This window comes from Harpia harpyja, chromosome 14, assembly GCF_026419915.1.
Source record: "Harpia harpyja isolate bHarHar1 chromosome 14, bHarHar1 primary haplotype, whole genome shotgun sequence".
Taxonomy (NCBI): Eukaryota; Metazoa; Chordata; class Aves; order Accipitriformes; family Accipitridae; genus Harpia; species Harpia harpyja.
The window spans coordinates 14,279,833-14,305,400 of NC_068953.1; the positions used below are offsets into that span (position 1 = coordinate 14,279,833).

Here is a 25,568-nt window from a genome sequence, read left to right on the forward strand (position 1 = left end):
AAGGCAAGAAACAACTAAAGTCTACTTCTGCTTCTCCTCTCTGTGGTATACTCTAGACTCTCTATCATCCCCTAATGTGACCTTGTTCTTGTGTGCACCCAGATATGCCACAACTAAGATACCAACATGCAGAACTGCTGAAAATACCACATTTATGTGGTCCAGATAAGTAAAACTCAGCAAGTCCAAAACAAAGTGGCAGGAGGTGTATGTTTCCTGACTTACTGTGTTGTGAATCATGTGCATGCTTACTCATCCTCTAGACAGGTGCCAAATATACAAGCAAAGTGCAAGCACTTTATAGTCTTTGGAGACAGTTTTGTTTCTTGAGGTGAACTGTAAGAACTAAGAGACCATGGAACTATTTCATATCCATCTGAGCAGTCCTGGAGTTGCAAGGGAAAATAAGAGAGACAGAGAATATACTTTAGAAGTCCTGTAAGGGCATCAGAGAGCAGTCCAATCTTTTGCCCTTTTTTGTGGCTGAAAACCATCAAGTTGGACAGTCAATAGGTCTGCCTTACCAAAAATGGCCACACAGATTTCTACAAAAAAACCCAATATTCTGGCAGCCTGGATGCCAGGCAAAAAGAAGAGGCAGCATACAGTAGCAGTCAACTCAGCTATCAGGCATGTGCACAGTGGGGTTCGAGGCACAAGAGAGTACTGCATGGGGACTTTCTTGCAGTTCAGTCTGACTGACATGACAACGTGTCTGAGCAAGCTCCTAGGAAACACTGGGGATGAGTCAGCTGTGGTCCTTGCAAGTATCATCAATATAAGGAAGGCGAGAAGAAAAGGTTGTGGGGATAAAATTTTGGATACGGTGTGAAGTTCGGAGCACAAAGACTCCATTTAAGTCTCAGTTTAATTGGCTTCAACAGTGCAGCAAATATGAAAAGGCACTGAGCTGCTTGCACTTGTATTCCTGAGACTATAACTTGCTTCCTGCCTTGGGGCTGTCATAACTCAGAACATTGGATTAGGAGGTTTTTCTAAAGAAGACTTCACTGCACTGATAAACAAATGTCCACTGCTGAACCACATTCTTGTGGCCTTCCACCTAATTAAAAAAAAAAAAATTAAAAAATGGGGCTATATCTATAAGTCAAAGCAATGTGACTAGTAGCAGAGAGTACACTGTTATGAAACTTATGTCAGGACATAGTGTTCCATACCACCAAAGCCATATACATTATGATGCAACCTAAATCATGCATCTGAGACCAAATATACCATACACTGATCAACAACCAGCTAGCAGCAGTTCACTAAAACTTTCATGCAGCAGTGGGTCAGTATTTACAATTAAAAATTAATTCTTTTATTGGCCCATGACCAAAGTAAGGAAGGTGAGGCCTACAAAACACACTGCTTACTCTAACCGTTCACCTCCTATCTACTTCTTCCAAGGTGATAGTGGTGGTGGCAAGAAAGGTGCTAAGAAGAAGGGGGGCTCTTTCCAGACGGTGTCTGCTGTGTTCAGGGTATGTGAATTTCCTTTTAAATGAGCCATGCTTCCACAAAAATGATCCAAGGGCTGGAACACCTCTCCTATGAAGAAAGGCTGAGAGGGGTGGGGTTGTTCAGCCTGGAGAAGAAAAGACTCTGGGGAGACCTTACTGCAGCCTTTCAATATATAAAGGGGGCTTATCAGAAAGATGGAGAAAGACTTTTTACAGGGCCTATAGTGACAGGAAAAGAGGCAATGGTTTTAAAGTGAAAGAGGGTAGGTTTAGACTGGACATAAGGAAGAAATTTTTTTACAATGAGGGTGGTGAGATGCTGGAACAAGTTGCCCAGAGATGTTGTGGCTGCCCCATCATTGGAAGTGTTCAAGGTCAGGTTGGACAGAGCTTGGAGCAACCTGATCTAGTGAAAGACGTCCCTGCCCATGGCAGGGGTGTTGGACTCAATGATCTTCAAAGGCCGCTTCCAATCCAAGCCATTCTGTGATTCTATAACTCCTTGACATTTGAATAAGAATGCAAAAGCTTTGTAGCTCAAAGCTGAAACCCATGTTTTGTTCTATCACAGGAAAATCTAAACAAGTTGATGACTAACCTGAGAAGTACCCATCCTCACTTCGTGCGTTGCCTGATTCCTAATGAGACCAAGACACCTGGTAAGTCCATCATTATACTCTGAAGACAGAGGACTGATGGGAATTGGCCTGCTTAGCTTCCACACCAATTTCTTCCAGAACAGCTCCCTTTGCATGTGAAGTTCTTGTGGGGGTTGGCCTGCAGGACAGTGCCCAAGTAAACCTTCTTGTATTGTTCACCATGCCTGTAAAATTTTGAGCATTACATGGTCCACAACACTTACTCATCTTTGCTTAATGTGTGTACAGAGCTGAAGATGATAGAGATGGGATTGATAACAGCTGATGAAATTGTCTCTTGTGGGTAACAGCATTAGCAAATCCCTAACAAATGCCTAGATTTAAGGACCACTGTGTCATTCAGAACTGTTGTGTTCAGCCCAAGACCGTTTACCAATTTCTAAATATTCAATCTTAGGATCTGATTCACTGAGCTGGAGGACTGTCAAAGAAATCGTATATAATTTGTAGAATTCCATGTACAAGCTGCTGGGTGCTGCTAGCTCTTGGAAAGCATTTTGATATGCAGTTACTTTTTTCCCTTTATTTAATTAAATATTAAACTCTCACAAAGGGTTTAGTCTCCAAGAACAGTCAAGTTTGGGAGTATTTTCATGTGGCCATTAAATTAAACTACCTGGGGAGAGACTTGCCTGGGGGGTGTTTAGGAGTCTAATCATTATGAGGCCTGATACTGGTAGAATGATAAGGTTAATACTGGTAGAATGTAGTGGATGTAATAGGAATACCAGGAAACAGGAGCTTAGCATCTGTTTAATCTGCTCAGAAAACAAAAGACCAATTTCAGAATGTTTCTTACCTTTCTTGTTTATGTGTCTCTGTGTAACCCTGAAGACCACAAGCAGGATTTAAGCAACACACATATGTATGAAATTCACATTTCAGCTATCCATCTAAACTTCTTTTATATTCAGTGGAGAGAAGCTGGCGTTTCAAGGTATGACTCATCTGGCCCCTTTTATACATCTATCTTAGGATGAGATGAATCACATTCTAGAAGAAACTGTTTCACTCCACTGACTATAAATGAAGCCCAAATGGAAGTGTCCAACACTTCATATCCTAAAGTGAAGAAAGAGGAATCCCACTGGGGTCTTGACAGTCAAGAAGGTGTAAAGGGGGAATTAAGGAAACCTACTAAAATAGAAAAGCATATCTGAACAAATGATTTTGCCAGATATGGCTGTCATTTTAATGTTCAGTTGGTTGTTTTGACAGAGGTGACTCTGAGGGAATCTTGACTTTTGCCTTCTAAGAAAAAGAAAAGTAGCACTGTGTGAGCGAAATTAAGGATGGTGAAGTGAAAGAAGAGAAACTGGACATCTGATTTTTATCTGGTTTTAGGCTCTTATGCTCAACTTTTCTAACAACTCCTTTGGGTACACCTTTATTGATTACACTGAAAAGATAAAGTTAAGGGTATGGGCCATTCTGTACTAATTAATGTCTCTAACAGCTGGTGGAAATTTCTGCATGACGAAGTGGTTCCAAGGGGGTTTTATTCTGCTAGTCGTACTTTGTTTGTAATACTTGGACATAAGACTTAGAAATACAGTTGATTATTATCCAACAGATATTTTAGGAGGAGAAAGATAATTCTTCCAATTTCAATCAACTGCCCTCTACAGGCAGACTGAGAGCTTTAAGCAACCTCCTTATCTACTCCTGTGTTGGAATCTATTTAGCTATCAAATCTAACCAAGTTTGAGTATAGTCAATGCTTGCATGGCAGATTCAAGGTAAAATCTTACATAATGTGTAGAGCTGATTGTCTAGATGGTACTACACTCTACATTGTGCCACCTCTACCTACATCCAGTGAGGATGCTGATGCTGTTGAAGATTTTTCAGCTTGTGTCCTAAAGCACCCTCTTGTCATTTTTGAGTAATGTGGCCTTATGCCTTTTGGCCATCGGTGATTCACAAGCACTGCCAGCCCTAGCATTCTTAGTAAAAGCTCAGCTCACTGAAGCAGCTCTCTTCAACTTGTATGAATTGAAGGAATGTTCTGTCTTCACTTCCTGCATCTTTAATCAAGAGCTGGTTGAATTTTATCCAAAAAAGGGAGGCCATTCTGAATGCTAATACATATGGACATTCTTTGGAAGAAAAGGAGAATCATGACGGATGTATTTTGTTTAAGGTGAAATGGACCATTATTTGGTGATGCATCAGCTGCGGTGCAATGGAGTTCTAGAAGGCATCCGAATTTGCAGGAAGGGGTTTCCAAGCAGAATCCTCTATGCAGACTTTAAGCAACGGTAGGTCTTCAGTTATTACTGTCTGTTAAGATAAGGCCTCACTCAGTAAACCCACAACTCGGGTGACAAGTCTGGTGACACCGTGGAGAGACACCCCCTGAATCAGACTAGATTAGTGGCTTTTGAGGGAACCAAGTCATTAATATTGTCTTAGGTCACTCCAGTCTTTCCCTCTTTAATCAGACCAGAGATTTCTTGATTAACCAGAACTAGTATCATTTCTAAACTGTAGTCAACGCCTGATGATTCAAAGAGAAGCAAAATGCTTGTAGCGTAATGAATTGTGGCATTATAGACTGCTCTTTGTAGGTCTCCCAGAGCATAGATACAAAAACAATACACATCATCACAGCCTCCTTACAGTGCACTGACTAAGCATTCAAAAACCCAAGGCTCTGCCAGTGCTCTGTCACTGGCCTGCATCCTGTGCCTTGTTTTCCTCATCATTAAAACAGAGACAATTAAACTGATTCATGTGAGCTCAGTTGCTATAAAGTGCTGAATCGGAACTGGCTGCTGTTATAAATAAATGTAACAGTAGCATCTTCCATGCGGAACTGGTGTGAAAAGGACCCAAGACATCTCTGAAAATGCCCTGCAACCTGATGTTCAGTAAGGCATTAGCTGGTCTCAGTTGTCAAATCATGATCTGATGTGACAGGTGAAGGAATCTATCCATAATGGCCATGGTCCAGAACCACAAAGTGCTTTATAGTTCAAAGGAAATGTGCTGAAGTTCAGGAGGAACTACAATGGAAGCCTAAAATAGAGAATAAATTCACTGCACCATTATCACTGTCTTGATTTTACATATTCTCTTTCAAGGTAGACTTGAGAATAAGAAGTGCTCCAGTGTACAGTCACAGATCCTCATTGATGTATATGAAGAAACTCCTTTAGAAGGATTAGGTGATCCTGTCCATGACACAGGATTACCTTAATCATTAAGTTACCTTGCAAAATGCTAAGACTGCTGTTAGCATTTACAGAATAATACCATGCCATTTTTAGTCCAAACTCAAGGATTCAGTGGTACAACTTGCAGAGACCGTGAGCTGTGCAAGACCTGTATTCCCTTTGGAATATAGCTGATTTTTGTTAGTAGTTTTAATTAATCCTCAACTTTAATTTGAGTAGCATTCCTCTGATTAATGAAACAAGAGAAGATGTTGACATGTTCTCACTATGTTCTTCCTAATTCCTGGACCTGCAGACACTCTTAAGTATGCACATTAATTTTGTATGTAACAACATACTGTGTTGTTACACAGCCAACAGATTACTCTGAAGAGTAGACATGTCCCCTTGTCATCACATTCTGTTCAGCCAAGACTGTCTAGATTTCAGATGGCATATTCAGCCACTTTCAGATAGCTCAGCTTCCATATATTTTATGATATATGATGGATCCTATTTTCCTCACCCTGTTTGCAACCAGTCCTTGCAACCTGTCTTACCACAGGTACAAGATTCTTAATGCCTCAGCCATTCCAGAAGGCCAATTCATTGACAGCAAAAAGGCTTCAGAAAAGCTTCTTTCCTCCATTGATGTTGACCACAACCAATACAGATTTGGCCACACCAAGGTAAAGCCCTTGTGGAAGAGTGCGTATAATTAATGGCAAAAAATTTTGTTTGTTGAAAGTATTTCTTGCGTATGAAATCAGCCTTCAGGATGATTAGAAACAAAGAACACCACTATCAAGAAGGAGTACAGAAAACTTGTCTGGTTCTGGGGGTAAGTGTGAGGGGTAGCACTCAGCCCTGGGAACACCACACTACCAGAGTGACACAGCGTGGCTGCAGCTAGAACTAGTGCTGCCCCTTTCTCCTGCCAGTTGAACTCATTTATATCAGTGCATGTTAGACAACCTCAGACAAGTTTGGACAGTCAGACTTTTAAGGGGATTTAGGCACACACACAAGTCTATCTTCCATATCCAAAGCAGTGTTAGGTGGGACACTGATTGTCTGATCAGCACAACCAAGACAGTACTATTTCTGGACAAAACCCCAATCGCCTACACTACTGAACACACATCACCATGTATGTTCTCAAGCCATCTCTAGGTCAGTTTACAGAGCAAATCTTGAGCCTGACATAGAAGGGTAGAGTACAGTGAAGAGACAGAGTAGAATATAGTACTAAGTTAAAAGTTAACTCTTTGTTTTAATAACTACTGATGAGCTAGATCTTCCCCAGCCTACGCTGGAGCAGGCATCAAATAACACTGCAATAACATGATTAGATCATACATAGAGTGACTTGTCATGAATCATAGGAACACTGAGGATATGAATACTGACACAAAATTTCTCTAGCTGTTAAACCTTTACTCTGCAGGCATTTTTCCAAAACTGCCTTGTACTACCCTGCATCAGCTGCCAATGATTGTGTACCTGCCTAAGCCTCAAACCATCTGACCCTCTTTTATGTTCTAGGTGTTCTTCAAGGCAGGTCTCCTGGGACTCCTGGAAGAGATGAGAGATGAGAAGCTTGTGAGCCTCATCACTCATACACAAGCTATGTGCAGAGGATACCTCATGAGAACTGAATTTAAAAAGATGAATGAAAGAAGGTAATATAAGAAAATACTAACAATCATACTGTGTCAGACCAAAAGTCCAGCAATGCAGTACTCTGTCTCAGGCAAAAAACTGTCCTCAGGAAAGACCCTTAGAAAGACTAGGGGAAACAGAGCAAGTACAAACTAATAGTTTCCTTGTTACAGCTTCCCAAATTCTGGCAATGGCTATTTAGCAATTGGACCATGCAGCTGGACCATGATATTTAGTATTTAACAGTGAACCTTTTCTCCAGGAATGCACTTACCATTTTCAACTTTTAAAGAAGCCTGTGACGGAGATAGCCAACTGAACAAGTGCTAAGGTTTGTCTGGTTTGGACATGTTGTCTGATAACTTCATTGGATCACACTAGTTTTGTAAGGAATGGCATATAATCACTCTTTGCTCTCCTTCTCTTTAATTTTCTTTTGTGACTACATCATCTAAAATGAACAATTCTAGCTTGTACAGAGAAGGTACTCCATACTTTCGACAATCCCATATACCCCTCCCGTTTCAGCTCTCTCCCTTTGAGATGGGATGACTCATACAAAATTTAGAGTGTAGGAGTGGCAGGACTGGGCGAGCTAGGCAAACTTTCTCAAATGTTGTTGACAAGTGAAGGGTTTAGGGGGAGCAAGGATTGCATAAATGTATAGGATGCTCTGCCAACCAGCTGCTTTTATTTGTAATACTCTGCAGTATATATTTAGCTCAGGGGCTTCCTGAGCCAGGGATAGTTTCTAAGTATTCAATAACTCTTCCTGGATTTCTCTGCAAGGAATTATCTAACCTCCCCTTCAACTATGGGCACCAACAACATCCTTTTACATTCAATACCATAAAAAGATTTCATTTTTGTTTTCAGCTTCTGTCTTAATAATTTCTAATATGGTATTTGCTAGTTTGAGTGACCCAAAAAGCATCAAGCTGCTGTTTCCACAATTGACAGTAACTCTCAGATTTGTAATCTCAGCAGCAACACTTCAAGGAGGTCAGTTTTCACTCTGGTATTCACTTGAGCACTTGCACTTTCTTTGAGACTGAGGGAAGTCTCAGAGATTCCCAGGCAACATGCCAGAGAAGTTTGTCTGTTTTGGAGTATTTCTCCCTCTTATATTCAGACATAGTTATTGTTCATGCTACTGAACCAGCAATTCTGCAATCAAGGGCCTAGAAATGACCAATAAAAGCAAGGGAGGTGAGGAAAAAAGTCTCATGCAGAAGTTCCTTGAGGAAAATGCTGCTGCTGTATGGCAAATAATCAGAGTCTGTTTCCAACCCAACTCTCACCAGCCTCATAAACTGTGTTTTCATGTGTTTTCAGAGAATCCATTTATATCATCCAATACAATGTTAGAGCATTCATGAATGTCAAGCACTGGCCCTGGATGAAGCTGTACTTCAAGATGAAGCCCTTGCTGAAGAGTGCAGAATCTGAGAAGGAGATGGCCAACATGAAGGAGGAGTTTGAGAAGACCAAGGAAGAGCTTGCAAAGTCTGAGGCAAAGAGGAAAGAGCTGGAGGAGAAAATGGTGACCCTGTTGCAAGAGAAAAATGACTTGCAGCTTCAGGTTCAATCTGTGAGTAACCTCCATTTTCAGATTCACCCCACTTCCTCTTATTCTGCTGCTCTTTCCCTTCTCTTTTCCATTGACCTTCATAAACAGACATGTAACAGGGCCAGATTTTCCACTGCTTTGTATCTGGTCTTGTCATTTACACCTAAGCAAAGTGAGTACAAAGCACGTATAAAACATTACCACCAGCAGGCATACAAGAAATTCTGACTGAGCTCACATGTAAACCCACTTCACTATTAAGCAATCACCAGTGGAAGAATCAGATGTTCCACAGTATATACAATGTGCTCCTAACAATGGTATCTGATTCTGGATGAAATACAGGCTGTGTCCACATCTGCTGAACATTATAATATGGAGCCAGGGCAGGGGTGCTTTTCTGTTAGAGACAGGACTGAAACTGTGGAACAAAGACTGATGCTTTTCTCTGGAATACTGCTGAGCAGAGACTGAAATTGCACAAGACATGAATACTGTCAGGTTTTAAAAGGTAGTAAGATACTACATGGCCAAGGGCAGTCTGGTACAAGTGGACCTGTCACTTGTTTCCATGTGCTTTCGAACCATTTGGGTTTCAACAAGAATCCTGTATTGTTTCAAGCACTGAGTCTGTAACTGCATGCTGAAGATCAGATTCATTACCTGAATCCTTTTTCAGAACTTCAACTTAACCTCAGTTTTCTCAGTTTCTTTGTACCCTTCTTAGTATTTAATGCTCTGTTCTCCAGAACCCACCTAGTTTACAACCATATAGGACTTCACTTTAACCCCTTCATGGATGGTAAGCCAAAAAAACCCAAGAAGCCCAGGTTTAACTAGGTTAACTAACTTCCAGGTTAGGATGCCTTTCAAAACACTCAGAGTTCAGATTTTAGAACATAAAAGAACTTCTAAGTATGATCATTGCCCTCAAGTGTGTCGTCTGACTCTTTCTCAACTCCCATTTTCTCAGTGTTTCAGTATTGGAGGAGTCCTTCCTGTCTTCTTGCTAAGTCCCATTTTCCTGGGGGAATTTCTATCAACCCTGCTTGAAATATTCTTCAAGCACCATCTTCTCCAAGTTTGTCCTCAGAAGATACACACTCACTAGCCATGATTTTCAGTGCAGTATGGGTTTCAGTCAGAATCTGAGAGAGAATTAAACATACCATCTTCTGTTACTGCAGTTATGGCTTTCAGCCATAACTCTTCTGGAAGGCAACAGATACCTTTTCTGGTATTCTGTGTAGAATACCTCATAGAAGCATTAATTTAGACAAAATGTTATCTGTTAATCATATGTCTCAAAATGTTAGTTATAGTAAAAGTTGCAGGCTACAGTTTAGGTCAAGCTTGACCCTGTCTTGGCTGACAGAGTGGTTAGAGAATGATGGGAGCAAGGTTAGCCTCATGTGAATAAAGTGGGATAAGTTTGTGGGGAGACAGTCTGACCTGTGTCATTAGAGTTGGAGGAGCTTATTAAAGATAGAACCATCCAACGCTCTATGAAAGATGGCTTTGAAATGCTATATATTTTACAAATCCACATCTAAGATCATGCTTCCTTGAAACCCAGTCTGCTACCCACCTATTTATCTCATTGATTCCTTGCAGGCTTCTTGTTATGACTGAACCGTTTGACTCTGTTGCATGGTATTGTAGTCAAACCATCTAACCAGCTGAAAGGAAGTGTCTCTACCATAGGATTATGGCCCACTTTCCTAGCCATAACTAAGCAGGACAATTTCCTCATGATTGAATCGTGTGTGTTACTGTGATTTGCATAGGAAATTCTGCCCTGACTTGTGTAATCAATTTCCTGGACATGGCGCTTGAACAACAGATGTTGCCTTTTGTCTTTTTTATGATAAATATAACGTGTCTTCAATATGTTCTGACAGGAAAGTGAAAATCTAGCTGATGCTGAAGAGAGATGTGAAGGACTCATCAAAAGTAAAATCCAGCTGGAAGCTAAAATTAAAGAACTAAGTGAAAGAATGGAGGATGAAGAGGAGACAAACGCTGAACTGACAGCAAAGAAGAGGAAACTTGAGGATGAGTGCTCTGAGCTGAAGAAAGATATTGATGATCTTGAACTGACTCTGGCCAAAGTGGAAAAGGAGAAGCATGCAACAGAGAATAAGGTGACAGAGGAATCAGGGAATTATTCTTCCCCAGATAGTTTTCCCAGACAGTTTTCAGTTTTGTGGAAAGTTGCGGTCATTCCTAAGTGCTCTGAATGGAAGTGATAAGTGCCCAAGGCATAGGAGAGATGTATTGCCACTTAATCACCTGTGACAGAAAATTTTCTGTTAAAATTACAACTTGCTTTTAGGAAAAATATATTTTCTGTGACAGTTCAAAAAGAGTTAAGAAGTTGTTATGGTGCTTGATGAGAATTTCCATATTTGGCTATTTGCAGTCATAAGGAACCAGTATATTTGTGTCTCCTGTGGATAATGGAGGACTAGTATGCTTGTGAGTAGCTCAGCACAGAATGGCTATGCTGGTCCTTTCTCACATGCATTGAGGAGAACTGGTTTTGCAGATGTCAAATGTTTTCTTATAATTCTCTTATACTTAAGAAGCCCAGATCTCAGCTAGGATGGACATCATTTCCTTCCATTGACTTGATGATATGATAGGAGTTCTTCCTGACTTCTAAGGTTCAGACTGTCAGTGTAGCAAGGAGGGTCTGTGTCAGGTGGTCATTAACTCATTTATCTCCCAGTAAAAGCACAGGTCTCTTCACGTACATCTCAACAATCTATGTGAAGAGACAGAATTGAGATATATATGTTAGAATTCAAAAGCCCACATCTGTGGTGACAGTGTTCAGTCCTGCTGTGGAAACAATATTAGCAGAGATGTAATTACAACCTTGAGGTTCCCTTCACTGCCATCACTGAGAAAATACTGGATCCTAATTTTGCAATTACTGATATGTTGGACATTCCTACACTAATGCTTAGAGGAAATCTAGCTCATGCCAGGTATTAGGATAAGGGAGTGTCTTATCAGATATCAGGACCATATAGCTAAAGCATTTAGCAGAGTGGACTTTCCTTATTCCTGCTGTCAGGCTTTCCCATCCAAATGAGACAAACAGGAAGCAAGGTTTAGGCAGGCTAATGCACAGTGTCTGATGCATCTGAGATAAGGTTGCTGATGTGCAATGCTCCATTGAAGTACAAGGAATAAGTTTCCAAGGTAAAGCTAGCAGCCCAGTTAGAAGCTCCTGCCCTAAATTCATGAACACCTGTTCCAAGGGCATAAGGTTCTTTGTCATATTACCATATTCCTTTCACTTTTATGGAAAACTTAACATATCTTTGGCTATGCTTGGCACAAAGAACCTCACTTGCTGAGAATTTACAGCTGTTCACCTAGCAAATATATCACATGCAGGAAATAATACATTTTTTGAGCAAAAGCAACTCAGAGACCTTTTCTAAATCCCAGTGGGAAAAGCTTGCAGAAGCAAGTGAAGATCTAGCTCATGTTCCACTACAGAATTCAGCAGGATAGGGCTGGCAGTCAAAAACAACTAAAGCAAGAATTCCTACCATTGCAGGACCAGAGAGGTGTGACTGTCAGGCATGACACTTGTTGCTACCCTCATCATGAATGACACAGACCTTCTGTGGAGAGCATTTTGACTACATCCATGCAAGATTTTGCAAGGGTGCACTCACTGTGTTCTCAGTCTGTCATTTCTCAAGGCACCCACTCATAGTATGGATGCTGGCTGTCTAACAGGTTAAGAATCTTACTGAAGAGATGGCAGCTTTGGATGAAAATATTTCTAAACTCACTAAGGAGAAAAAGGCCCTCCAGGAAGCCCACCAGCAGACACTGGATGACTTGCAAGTTGAGGAAGACAAAGTCAGCACACTCACCAAAACCAAGACCAAACTGGAGCAGCAAGTAGACGATGTAAGAAAAAGTTTTTGGGTTATGTAGGTGGATGCTCTGATGGATTAGAAGAGACTAGAAATCTGTAGCTGGGAGTATAAGCAACACCTAAAGCAGCCAAGCCAGACCTAATACTTTCAGCTAATAAATCACTGCCAGTTGTCAGGGTATTGTGGAATCCAGTACATCTTTCATCTTTCCCTGCCCATTTAAACTATGTTCATCACTGGGTATTTCAGCACTGTAGACTTTTGTGCCCCATTTTAACCAATTAGCTGGAGCAGTATATCTGTGGCAGTTTGAAGTCTGCTGCTGAGTTATTTGTGGTCTCTTACTGTGCAGTGTGGCTATACTCCAGGAAGTTATGAACACTGGGAATTTGTCAATACTTGGCAGTCTATATGCTAGGAACTGCAGCCACTGGAAAATTTTCATTTCTGTATTTTTCAAAAACTTGCATTTCAACTGTGCACAGCCAAGCTGTGGACAGCTTAGTATCTGAAACCAAACCATAATGGCAGCTCTGATCTTGCAGCAAGAGTGTAGCACAGGTGGAGATGAGAAGTACATACAGGATCTGATTGTTTTCTCTGTTCATCAGTTTCCAACCCTAGTTAGATTTTTAAATCAAGAATAGTTACTTTCAAAGTATGTTTTATGTGTTTTAGCTTGAAGGATCTCTGGAACAAGAGAAGAAACTGCGAATGGACCTTGAGAGAGCTAAGAGGAAACTGGAGGGAGATCTGAAAATGTCTCAGGATTCTATCATGGATCTGGAAAATGATAAGCAACAGATGGATGACAGGCTAAAGAAGTATTGTACTGACTTTTTATGCTCTGAATTCTAAAATTCAGATTTTATCTTAACCGTATTGAATTTGCATTCTCGTTCTTTAACAGAAAGGATTTTGAAATTAGCCAGTTGCAAAGTAAAATTGAAGATGAGCAGGCTCAAAGTTCTCAGCTGCAAAAGAAAATTAAGGAGCTTCAGGTAAAGTCTAAGAGTTACTGATATTTTTAGTAGCCGAGCACAAGTTCCTTAGAATTAATTGATATTTATTCTTAGACTCTTCTACAAAAATATTTTTCTACACATGAATAAAGCAATTAACATGGACTCTGGGTGCTGTTCCCATCTCAGGGCACTTTTACAAAAACTCTGGCCTCTAATCATATATAACAATGTAAGAAATTTCTTAAGTCAAGCTTGTGGCAGGCTTTGAAAATGGATCAGATAGATACTGAGTTACAACAGTAGTGAAGCCACTGAGAATTACTTTTCTAAGAAAACAATAAAATGTGGCATAATCTGTCATGATCAGGACAGAGATCACCTTCTAAATGCAAGGCCAGAAAGACAGGTCTCTTCAGTGCTATTATCCCATGGTTGTTCATCTCAAGGTTCCTTCCATCTTGTTTGCTGATGGAGAGAGGACACTGCTTTGTTTTGGCCTGACCTTTGGGAAATTACTAAGAAACTCGCATTCCTTTACATTTTCCAGTGACACATCCCCTATTTCTTCACAAAAGTGCAATACCAGATTCTTCATAACATAATAAATCCATTCTGAGCTATAACATAAAATGAAATACCAGATTTTACATTCACTGTTGTTCCAAAACTGAATATTGCATGTCATAGGACAAAATTCAGTGAAATTTCTAGTGGTGCGTCACGCTTTATGCTGATATAAAGGGATGTGAATGTTTGCTCTTTATTCCTTAATGATAATTTCATATCTGTCTATTCACAAGTCCTCATTTAACCAATTAACTTTCACAGGCTCGAATAGAGGAATTGGAGGAAGAAATGGAGGCTGAACGTGCAATCCGTGCAAAGACTGAAAAGCAGCGAGTTGACCTTTCCAGGGAGCTAGAGGAGATCAGCGAGCGCCTAGAAGAAGCAGGAGGGGCTACTGCAGCTCAGATCGATATGAACAAGAAGCGTGAGGCAGAATTTCAGAAGATGCGCCGTGACCTCGAAGAGGCCATGCTGCAGCACGAAGCCACAGCTGCCGCCCTGCAGAAGAAGCACGCGGACAGCACAGCTGAGCTTGGGGAGCAGATCGACAACCTGCAACGAGTGAAACAGAAGCTGGAGAAGGAGAAGAGTGAGCTGAAGATGGAGATTGACGACTTGGCCAGTAACATGGAGTCTGTCTCCAAAGCCAAGGTTGCTGCACAGGAAGAAACATTTCTCATCACTACCATTGTTCTTCTGAACAATTAGATGAGCTGAAGGATATGCTTTCTATCTCGTAACAGAGCAATCTGGAAAAGATGTGCCGAGCTCTCGAAGACCAGTTCAGTGAAGTCAGAACCAAAGATGATGAACATTTGCGACTAATTAATGATCTGAACATGCAGAAAACACGTCTACAGACTGAGAATGGTGTGTCCCCAGACGAAATGTAATAGTCCTGTGCCAAGTACTTAAATATGCTGTCTGAATGCCTGTGTATTTTGTAATATATTCATCACTGGGTGATCTGAACAGAACTCCGATGGTAGAATTTCCTTCTGGTGGCAGTCATAGAAACTCCACCCAAGGAACCATAAAACCAAACCAAAAGAAGCACTGTCAATCAAAATGAATGTGTGAATTTGTGGTCAGTTCATCCCCTTTCCTTTGATGTCAGCACAACATTTCTCTTTGATAGCTTTTTCCTACTGGTGGGAATGAAATTGATACTTTCCCTTCATTTTACCACATTATATCTTGCAATCACATTCCATATGGCTAGCTCTTCTCATTCATATGTTTTACATTTCGTATCTCTGTCTAAAAAAATAAATGTTTTCTTGATAGGTGAACTTACTCGGCAACTGGAGGAGAAGGAGTCCCTGATTTCTCAGTTGACTCGAGGCAAACATGCTTTCACTCAGCAGACTGAAGAGCTGAAGAGGCAACTAGAGGAAGAAAATAAGGTGACTTGTTTTAATTCAGACCAACAAATTATAAAATAAATCCATGAGGTAAAACAATAAATGAGATTTCTCCTCAGAGAAAGGTGGAGACATCAGAGCAGTGAAACTTTGGAACTTTGCCTTGGAGTATAACACAGAGAAGAGACATTAGAAATGAAATAAGGAAGACAGTTTAAGTGCTTCTCACCATGCTTTCTGATGTTCAAAAACATGAGAGATGTGAATGAAAATAGCTCTGTGTGCATACCTTTCTGTTACAGGAAACCCCTGAGGCAAAGAAACAGTAGCAGCCAAAAAAAGGAAAGAGAAGGGTGCAGGCGTACCTAGGGTTAGATATGACAAAACAGTTTAAAGTTTTTTCCACCTTCAGATAAACATCAAACTCTACCTGAAAAGCTTACAGGGAAACTTCTTGAGACATAATTCCCACCTTGTCTGTTGCTGGATTTCTTGTGTCTTTGTCTGAATCACTTGGTGCTGATATGTTTGAGAGGCAGCATCCCAGACAAGATGGACAAGCGCCTGATCTTGTTTAACAACATCAAGTCTGAAACACAGAGCACCTAATGTTATTCACTTTGCCCCTTCTGTTACTCTAGAAACTGTTGCACATGGGCAGTGAGATGTGAAGTTTTTATAAAAATCCAGTCACAAATTGTTAATGTTTTGACAATTTGTATAATTTTAACTACCAAGGCCAAGAACGCCCTGGCCCACGCCTTGCAGTCTGCTCGCCACGACTGTGACTTGCTCCGGGAACAATATGAGGAGGAGCAGGAAGCCAAGGGGGAGCTGCAGCGTGCCCTGTCCAAGGCCAACAGTGAAGTGGCCCAGTGGAGAACCAAATATGAAACAGATGCTATTCAGCGCACGGAGGAGCTGGAGGAGGCCAAGTACGTGGAGGGATGGTCTGGAGCAAGTAGAAGGATATTTAAGCATAAATGTGAAAAGGAACTGGAGGAAACCAGAATATGCTTGTAGTGGGAATATGCAGAGTGGTGTGCTTTGTAATGTGTCAGGAGTGAAAAGGGGAGTGAGTAGAGGCTTGGGAGTGTCTACAGAAAGGAGAATTCCAGTGCATCAACTATAGAGTTAATCATAACAGTTGAAAAATCACATTCTTTACACTGCCAATATTGAAAATGTGTTTCTGGTTCCTCTCCACATTGGTGTAGTCTACCCCTTGGGTAAGTATTCTCCCAGCCTATGCACGACTCCAGCGTGCTGTGTCATCCCAAGCTCCTATCGATGCCCTCTGTTCACACCATCATAGCTTTCCATGTTGCCCTCTCTGCCCATCTCTCCCATGCTAAACTCCCTTCCTGTCCATCTTCTGAGAATGTCAGAATTTTCTTTCTCTCAGTGCTGATTGTCTCATCCTGCAGAAAGAAGCTTGCTCAGCGCCTGCAGGAGTCAGAGGAGCAGATTGAGGCTGTCAACTCAAAGTGTGCTTCACTGGAGAAGACAAAGCAGAGGCTGCAGGGGGAAGTGGATGACCTCATGAGTGACATGGAGAGGTCGAACGCAGCCTGTGCAGCATTTGATAAAAAGCAGAAGAATTTTGACAAGGTTCATTCACAGAGCCTTCCAGATCTGAACATCATTAGACATTTTATAGGCCAGGCCAAATTCTGAAATTATGAAAGTTCTGCACTCACAGTAAGATAAATTACATTTTATCCAAAGCAAAGCTATGGTAAGGAGCATATAATGGGACATATAGTAATGATAATGTATCAGTGTGAGTAACCCAAAATGACCACAGCAAACACTAAAGTAGCTTTCTGATAGTTTTAAAAAGCATGAAGTCTTCGCAAGGGAGATTGGGAGGATCCATATCTAGTCTTTGATCAAGCAGATTGAGCAAGTATTCACATTCAAGCTAACAAGCCCTGACTTTCACCTGATGCTAGTCTGCCAGCCTTGTATTCAGGTTAGGCAAAGCCTCAAACTCCTTTACACAGTTCCAGCCTTTACTGCCTTTAATAACATTTAAAAGAATCAACACTGTTTGACCAAGTGATGTTGCACAGCCCTGTGCCTTGGCCCAGCCTTTTGTGAGTGGATTTGGTGAATGTGCTAAAAAAGATGCCCTGCAGGGCTGTGGTGTCAAACTCAGGAGACAATCAGTAGAACATGATCTTTCTTGGTGGGTTGAGTGCAAGACCACTGGCTCCTGCAATAATAAAAAGGCTCACACAGCCTCATTCAGACTAACCACATTGTGTCCAGGCTGGTGTCAAGCCAAACTCCTGCCTGAGAGCTTGGGGAATGCACTAGTGCTGGCTGAAGAGGATAATTTAAGCAGCTTCCACCAAAACAGCCAGAGTATGTATCACAGTGAATCGATTGTCACAGGCAGAGAACAGTCCAAAGCAAAAGATTATAAGACAGGCCATGCCTCTTGGGTTCTTGTCCTGTAAACATGCAAAGACAGGAGTGTTGCAGAATGGGTCATTCTTATGCTCCTGTCACTCCAGGTCCTGTCTGAATGGAAGCAGAAGTACCAGGAGAGTCAGGCTGAGCTGGAAGCTGCCCAGAAGGAGTCTCGCTCTCTTAGCACTGAGAACTTCCACATGAAGAATGCCTATGAAGAAATGCTTGACCAGGCTGAGACTATCAGACGGGAGAACAAGAACCTCCAGCGTAAGTTCAGATCTCTATCAGCTGGGATCCACCATGAGTCCTAAAATGCTTCCATGTTTCTGGGCTACCAGAGCTCTGCCTCTTCCCAGGGTTTTGTTCTTTATGATTTTCCAACAAAGCTCAGGTTAGGTGACTTTCTTTCCTGTTCAGCTGATCTCAAAGTCACCTGTAAGCACATGTCTACAGCTCATTACATTATCCTATTTCCTCATGGTATTCTGCCTCCTTCACACCACTACAATTCCATTCATGGACAGGGACCAAATTAATTGAATGGACAGAAATTATGATGAAACCAGATACTCATTTTTTTCAGATTACTTCAGTCACTGCCATTAGAGAAAATCTGAAGGGCTGTTGTCTGTGTCCTTGTAGAGAACCATGCAGCTGTGGCATAAGGGATTGGCATTTAATAAGCAAACTAACTGTATAAAGGAAACACAACTCAGTTCCTTTTTGTGAGCTGAATGATCCCTGGGGAGTATCTGAGGATAAAGAGAGCAATCAAACAGGACTGTCTCTGGAGATGTAATTTCACTATCCAGAGGAAGTTGACATTATTCTCTGACCTCACTCCCGTTGGTCCCTCTCATTTTCAGATTGCACACTGAACTGGAAATATCAGGTAATCAGAAATAAGGACTGCACATGAGACAAGACCTATTATTTCTCCTCACTGCTGCATCACATTAGACCATTATCTCTTCCATCATTCCCATTGCCAAACAGCAATTGCAGGTGCCATTGACAACATTATTTGAGTTGAGTGTGTGTTTTCTGTGTTGCAGAGGAAATTTCTGATCTGACTGAACAGATTGCTGAATCTGGAAAAGCTAAACATGGACTGGAGAAAGCAAAGAAGCAAATTGAGCAAGAAAAGTGTGACCTTCAAGCAGCATTAGAAGAAGCAGAGGCAAGTATCCTCAATAAGGGGGCTTGTTTTTACAGAGATCATGAATGGAGAAAAATTGGAGATTATATTCTCAGTCTTTCTTACTGTCTTTGGCTATCCCTCAGCTCTTCATAACTTTAAATCTTACTTTTTTCCCAATCCATGCCAGATTGCAGCTCCTTCAGTTCCCACTTGTCTGGGTTCTGCCTTTTGTTCCCTGTCTGCCCTGACTGTCTCTTGGAAAAGTTTTTATTACTTCTGTATGACCATACCTGATTCTCCACAAAATGTCTTTGAGAGCATTTCATGGTCTACCTAGGGCATAGCTCAAACACAGAGACACAGAATTAGCTTAGGTTGGAAAGGATCTCTGGAGGTCTTTAGTCCAACCTCCTGCTCAAAGCAGGGCTAACTTTAAAGTTACATTAGGTTGCTCAAAGCCTTGTGTAATTGGTCTTTATAATTTCCAAGGATGGAGATTTCATAGTATTGCTAGACAACCTTTTCCTGTGTGGCATCATTCTCACGGGAAAACATTTTTATCCTTATATGCAGTCAGGATTTCCCTTGTATCAACTTTTGAATGTTGCCTTTTGTCTTTCTGCTGTCCACCACCAAGAAGAGCCTCACCTTGTTTTCTCTGCAACTCACCTTAGGCAGAAAAAGTAAAAAACAACTGACACGTCTCTAATCTTTAGATCTCACTAGATGGGCAGTCAGTAGAAGCAAGACTTATAGTGGCCATGCAAATCCATCTGCTCTAATTTATGCATCTAAATATCATCAGTCTAATCCTGAATTAGTCGCCATTAGCTCATTCTAGACTCAAAAAGGAGAAATAGGCATCTCTGGAGGGTCTGTTCTTAAAAGGGATGCTACATCAACTGTTCCATTCTCTGGATGTGCTTATTTCTGTCCACTGGTTGTAAAGACTCAGGCTTTTAACTCCTAGACATCTGAAGCTAGATGATATGAGTATCAGAGGAAAAAGGCTGTATGGGAGGGGAACATGCCCACACAGTTACTGGGGTGGGACTAAGTGCAGAGCCCCTAAGCAGAATTCAGCATGGAGATGCAAGAGAAGGCAAGCTTCTTCTGAGCATGAGGATTGGCTGTCCTATCTTATGTTTTCACATGTTTTTGGTTATCTCTGCAGTGTCATTTGTTTATCATTTGTTTATCATTTGTTATCTCTGCAGTGTCAACATAGCCCTCAGTGCCCAGACCTTGTGGTATTGGAGGCATTCTCCTAAGGAGTCTTATTCCTAAATTACTGATTAATATCCAGCTGAGGTATAATGCCTTATGTATGGGAATAGCAGTCAGCTTCTTCAGTGCTAGGCCTTTTCTAAAGGTCCACAGTAAGGCAAATATATCTGTATTACTGGCTGCAAAATGTCAAAATTCTGCAGGGCATTTCCCAGTAATGGTCACTACAGAGACAAATGATATTATTTCAACCCTGCCAGGGCTCTTTAGAGCATGAAGAGGGAAAAATCTTATGTGTTCAGCTGGAGCTGAACCAGGTGAAGTCAGATGTTGATAGAAGGAGTGCAGAGAAAGATGAGGAAATTCACCAGCTTAAGAGGAATCACCAGAGGATATTAGAGTCTATGCAGACCATGCTGGATGCTGAGATCAGAAGCAGAAATGATGCTTTGAGGCTGAAAAAGAAGATGGAGGGAGATCTGAATGACATGGAAATACAGTTGAGCCATGCCAACTGTCAGGTAGCAGAGACACAGAAGCACCTCAAAGCCGTGCAAGGGCAACTCAAGGTAGGAACCACAAGTGCTGCTGTCCTACAGGTCTTTGCCACTCACTCTGCTTGCCTCCGAGTCTCATGGTGCTTTCACCTTCAAAGGATTCCCAGCTCCATTTGGATGATGCTTTGAGAGAGAGTGATGACCTGAAGGAGCAGCTTGCTATGGTAGAGCGTAGGAACAATCTGATGACAACAGAAATGGAGGAGATGCGAGCTGCTATGGAGCAGACAGAGCGAGCCCGGAAAGTTTCTGAGCAGGAGCTGATGGATGCCAGTGAGCGAGTGCAGCTTCTTCATTCTCAGGTATTTGATATCTCTTTTACAATAGGCACGTGGGAGTGGCATGAAATGGGGTGGGAATGACCTGTCTTCAGACTGTCCCAACAGAACACAAGCCTCCTCAACACGAAGAAGAGACTGGAAGTGGACATTACTCACTTACAGAATGAGGTCGAAGACAGCATTCAGGAAGCCAGAAATGCAGAGGAGAAAGCAAAGAAAGCTATCACAGATGTGAGTCTTCTTACTTGCCTCTTTTCCATTTTATACTACTGCAGTCACTTTTACACTTTAGAAAGGCAGCAATCAGGTGGAGGAGAACCAGTTCTTCAACAGAAAATATCAGTGACACACAATCCCTTCCACACGGGCCTCACACAGCCTCTGCCCTGTTGCTTGCCATGGGAGACCCCTTCAGTCTAGGCCCTCTACTCATGTTCTGCTAGCAGTCTGTATTGAAGAGGCATTCTGTCTCCCCTTCCTGATACCCACATTCACTTTGGCTTCCAGGATAAACATAATAGACAAGATAAAACAAATGTTGGCAACATTGTAATAGGAAAAGAGTAGTCTGAACCAAGTCCTGTTTAGACACAGCACAGAAAAACAGAAATTAAGACTAAAATCGTACGTGCTTCTTTACAAATGCTAGACATGTAAGAAATAAAAAGAGAGAATAGAAATGTTTCATTTAAACAAGGCTACACTTCCACAGCATCAGAAGAAACAAATCTTAGGACTATCTAGGAAAGGTATATGAAAATGAAACAGAAAGTGGTTACACTATTGCATCAAGTCATGGTGCACCTGGGCCTGAAGTGCTGTGTCTGGTTCTGGTTGCCCACCAGCAGCAGTGATGCAGGTTCCCCTCCACCCTCTCTGCCCTGTCACGTTGGTGACAGCTATCCATCCTGGGTCCTGAAGATCTCAGCAGGCACAAGCTTTTCATTCTAGTTTGAGATACTCAGGGTCATTTCATCAGCAAAAACTGCCTAGGTGTCTGACTCCTCGGCAAATTTAGGCAACATATGGACAGATATTCAAAATCATTTGGGAACCCAGAGATGCAGAGTGCTAGCTGGTAATACTTCAAGATGCCCCTAATTTCCACTGACTCCTAAAAAATGAAACTTTGGTACTGAGTCATTTGCATGATTTAATTATTTTTTTCTTGTTATCAACCCTGCCCGTTCCCCAAGGCAGAGTAGTTTTAGAAATACAGATACTGAGAAACAGTGATCCTCTTTATATGACAGACCCTTAGCACAGCCATGGGCACTGACTGAGCATGTGGAGAGCCATACACCAACGTGAAGCTGGGCATTGCTCCTAGGGAGAACACAGAACTGCCAGGGATGGGGAGGCATGTTCATAACATAACTATGCACTACAACCAGGCAGCCATGATGGCAGAAGAGCTGAAGAAGGAGCAGGACACCAGCGCCCACCTGGAGAGGATGAAGAGGAATCTGGAACAGACGGCGAAGGACCTGCAGCACCGTCTGGATGAAGCCGAGCAGCTGGCACTGAAGGGTGGAAAGAAGCAACTCCAGAAATTAGAGGCGAGGGTATGGTGAAGACTAGGGTAGGCTAAGGTCATGTTCCTGAGTGGGCCCTTGGTTGCTGGAACCTCTTGGGAAGGTTACAACAGGGACAACCCCAGGTATCTCCAGCAGGTGTGATGAGAGTTACACTGAGTAGTCAAACATTGCACTGTGGGTGAGGAATTTGAGAATGACCTCATAAAAACTGAGTGGGCAAAAATGGTGGCATATGAACCTCAGGGTAGACATACATGCTAACTTATCTAGGGAAAAATAATTTAAAACATGCTTACTTGGGGATGAACTTGGAACTGGCAATTACAGCTCAGCCAGGAGATCTCAGTCTCATCCATGACAAGCCTCAGAAACTGTTCAATGTGCAGTAGAAAAAAAAAACAGAAGAGAGAAAAAATTTGGGGCTTCATTAGGAAAGGCACTGAGAACAAGACAGATAGCATCACTTGCCACTATATTAAATGTACCACATGCAGTTCTGGTCTCTGCAACTCAAGAAGGACCTGACAGTTAGAGAAGCATCCAGGGAATGGCAACTGAGTGGGTGGAACCTTATGAGGTGAGACAAACAAGGCTAGGACTCTTCTGTTTGGAGAGGAGATGGCTGAGGGGGATGTAATCAGAGTTTACAGAATCATGACAGCAGTGCCCAAGATGTATTCTGAATGGTTATTCATCAAAATGCATAATATGAGAAGTAAGGACACACAATACAGATCAGGACATCTTCACCTGGAGATCAGTTTAAAAGAATTAAAAGGAAGTACTTTACGGAGTGGGCAGTGAAATTCTGGAACTTGCTGCTGTGGGAGGCTGTAGAGGCAGCTGGTAGAAAGTTCAAAAAGGGATTAGAAATCATCAGGTTTGTAGACATACTTAAAGGAACAGGCATAGATATGCCACCTTACACCTCTAATCTAATGACTGTGGAAGCTGGACAAGTGTGAGGGTATTATATAGCGGCCAGGTTTCCATGCTGTCCCTAAATGGTATATGCCGCTGCCACTCCCAGAGGCAGAGCATTGAGCTAGATGGACCATTTGCCTGACCCACTTATTGTGCTCTTCAACTGTTCCTGTTCCAAAATACAGCACAACTGACTGGGAATTAGGTGTTCTTGGCTTTGAAAGGAAATATCAACACAGAAATAAACACATTGGTGTCCAGGTTTGACTTATATACACTGGGACTATTCATGAGGATGAGCTGGATTTGAAGATACAAATGAAAGAGATTTTCCCCATTTACCTGGTGAACATTGACAGAACCCTCCCTTCCCTGTTTCAATTTCCTCTTCTCTGACAGCTTTAAGCCTGATTTTGATTATAAATGCCCCAGGTATGCACAGCTAAGTTCTGTCCATAAATAACTATGGATTCACATGCTATGTCACTACTAATATAGCACAGTGAGTAGTTTTTAGCTAGTCTAGCCCCAAGAAGCAGCTGCAGGAAGATGCCCTGCACTGCCACTTTCTCTGCAGCCTTAGTCCGCAAAACCCTGGTTCCCAGGATCCTAGAGCAGGATCAGCAGCCATTTTTGGCAGCTTGCTGTCTTCACCATGATACTGTGTTTCAGATTAATGAGTTAGAAAATGAGCTTGATGCTGAGCAGAAACGAGGAACAGAGTCACTGAAAGGTGCTCGCAAGTATGAACGAAGGCTGAAGGAGCTCACTTACCAGGTATTTCAAATCTTCTGCCCTCTTACGTGCATCACCTCAGTCCATCTTCCAAGGCTGACTTGATTTTCACTTCCCACAGTCTGAAGAGGATAAGAAAAATATTCTCCGGCTCCAGGACCTGGTGGACAAGCTGCAGTTAAAAGTGAAAGCATACAAGAAACAGGCTGACGAAGCTGTGAGTCCACAACTCTTTAAATTTTTGTGGGCCCTGGGTGGAGAATTCCAAAAGGTCTGGGCTCCCAAGTTCATTACAATAAGTGAATACTCTGTTTGATAGGGCAGCTATGGCCACTGCCTTTGAATATTCCTTACCTCATAAAGACTTACAGCTCACAACACAGCAGGCACAGCTGTAATTATCCAGGAGTTGTTGCACTTCTGGAGCCACACTAGCCAATTTTTCCTGCTGGAACTGAGCAGGACTTATTGTTCTGTCACCAGCTGAGTGCTCATGTTGTTGACAGTACTAGATAGAGTGTTGGCAATGCAGGGATGTAGCTGTGAGGCTAACTAGTAGGTGATGTTACTGTGGCGCAGCCATACGTTGTTTGGTTAATGGTAAGAAGGCAATGTCAGTTTGTGTCCATGTCACTGATGGCACTTGCATGACTTTCAGGAAGAACAGGCAAACACTAATCTCTCACGATGCCGCAAGACCCAGCACGAGCTGGAAGAGGCTGAAGAACGAGCTGATATTGCTGAATGTCAGGTTAACAAGTTACGAGCCAAAAGTCGTGATACTGGAGGACAGGTGAGTTAGAGGGCTGCAGAGAAGGACCATTCCTATGCAGGAAGTGCCATAAAGATCTCTGCCCAAAGACCTGGCAGCCACAGCTGTATTCCTCCCACTCTTGCACTGGAGTGTCCTCATAAAAGAAGGCCAGAAATTGGCACTTATTCAAAACTAGTGGGTTTTGAAAGTCCTTTTGATGCCTCCCAAGAGACAGACCAGACATGATCTAGTCTAAGAATCCAGGTCTTTCAGCAGAATTGGGAGATACGGGTTCTTTGCCAGTAGTATGGCAGAATATTTGTAATAGCCACAAACCTGAAGCAACCCCACAAATAATTCAGTTGCTCTGATAACCTCTACGTTATCTTCCTTTTTTTATATTTAGAAATCAGAGGAATGAGGTCCCTGACCAGACCTGTGGCAGGCTCCATTACAATATAGACTTCTCTGCATCCAACAGACATATTCATTACTTGCTTCATGTAACAAGGTGTGCATGTTACTAATCTTTGACCTGGTCATATTTAGCCAACTCTAAGTAGAAGCTGTGAGAAATAAAAATAAACCTGGGCGATGCTCTGGTGACTGTAAGGACTATCAATTCATTATGAGACTGACAGTAAGCCTTTGTGAATGGATGTAGCAGGTACAGC

General features: G+C 42.0%; 1 protein-coding gene across 1 annotated transcript in view; it reads left to right on the forward strand.

Annotated features, from left to right (window-relative positions):
* Positions 1-25,568, forward strand: part of LOC128150603 (myosin-13) — a 36,720-nt gene extending 11,152 nt beyond the window's left edge. The window contains exons 16-40 of the mRNA XM_052806939.1: positions 1,414-1,487; positions 2,038-2,125; positions 4,269-4,386; positions 5,849-5,972; positions 6,829-6,965; positions 8,281-8,536; positions 10,417-10,659; positions 12,275-12,451; positions 13,099-13,244; positions 13,331-13,421; positions 14,214-14,603; positions 14,696-14,822; positions 15,240-15,358; positions 16,055-16,251; positions 16,744-16,927; positions 17,839-18,004; positions 18,793-18,917; positions 20,366-20,674; positions 20,761-20,964; positions 21,049-21,174; positions 22,338-22,508; positions 24,078-24,182; positions 24,262-24,357; positions 24,799-24,933; positions 25,301-25,568. Coding sequence (XP_052662899.1) covers positions 1,414-1,487; positions 2,038-2,125; positions 4,269-4,386; positions 5,849-5,972; positions 6,829-6,965; positions 8,281-8,536; positions 10,417-10,659; positions 12,275-12,451; positions 13,099-13,244; positions 13,331-13,421; positions 14,214-14,603; positions 14,696-14,822; positions 15,240-15,358; positions 16,055-16,251; positions 16,744-16,927; positions 17,839-18,004; positions 18,793-18,917; positions 20,366-20,674; positions 20,761-20,964; positions 21,049-21,174; positions 22,338-22,508; positions 24,078-24,182; positions 24,262-24,357; positions 24,799-24,933; positions 25,301-25,315 — 3,923 coding nt within the window. The 3' untranslated portion in view covers positions 25,316-25,568. The remainder of the gene's footprint in view (positions 1-1,413; positions 1,488-2,037; positions 2,126-4,268; positions 4,387-5,848; positions 5,973-6,828; positions 6,966-8,280; positions 8,537-10,416; positions 10,660-12,274; positions 12,452-13,098; positions 13,245-13,330; positions 13,422-14,213; positions 14,604-14,695; positions 14,823-15,239; positions 15,359-16,054; positions 16,252-16,743; positions 16,928-17,838; positions 18,005-18,792; positions 18,918-20,365; positions 20,675-20,760; positions 20,965-21,048; positions 21,175-22,337; positions 22,509-24,077; positions 24,183-24,261; positions 24,358-24,798; positions 24,934-25,300) is intronic.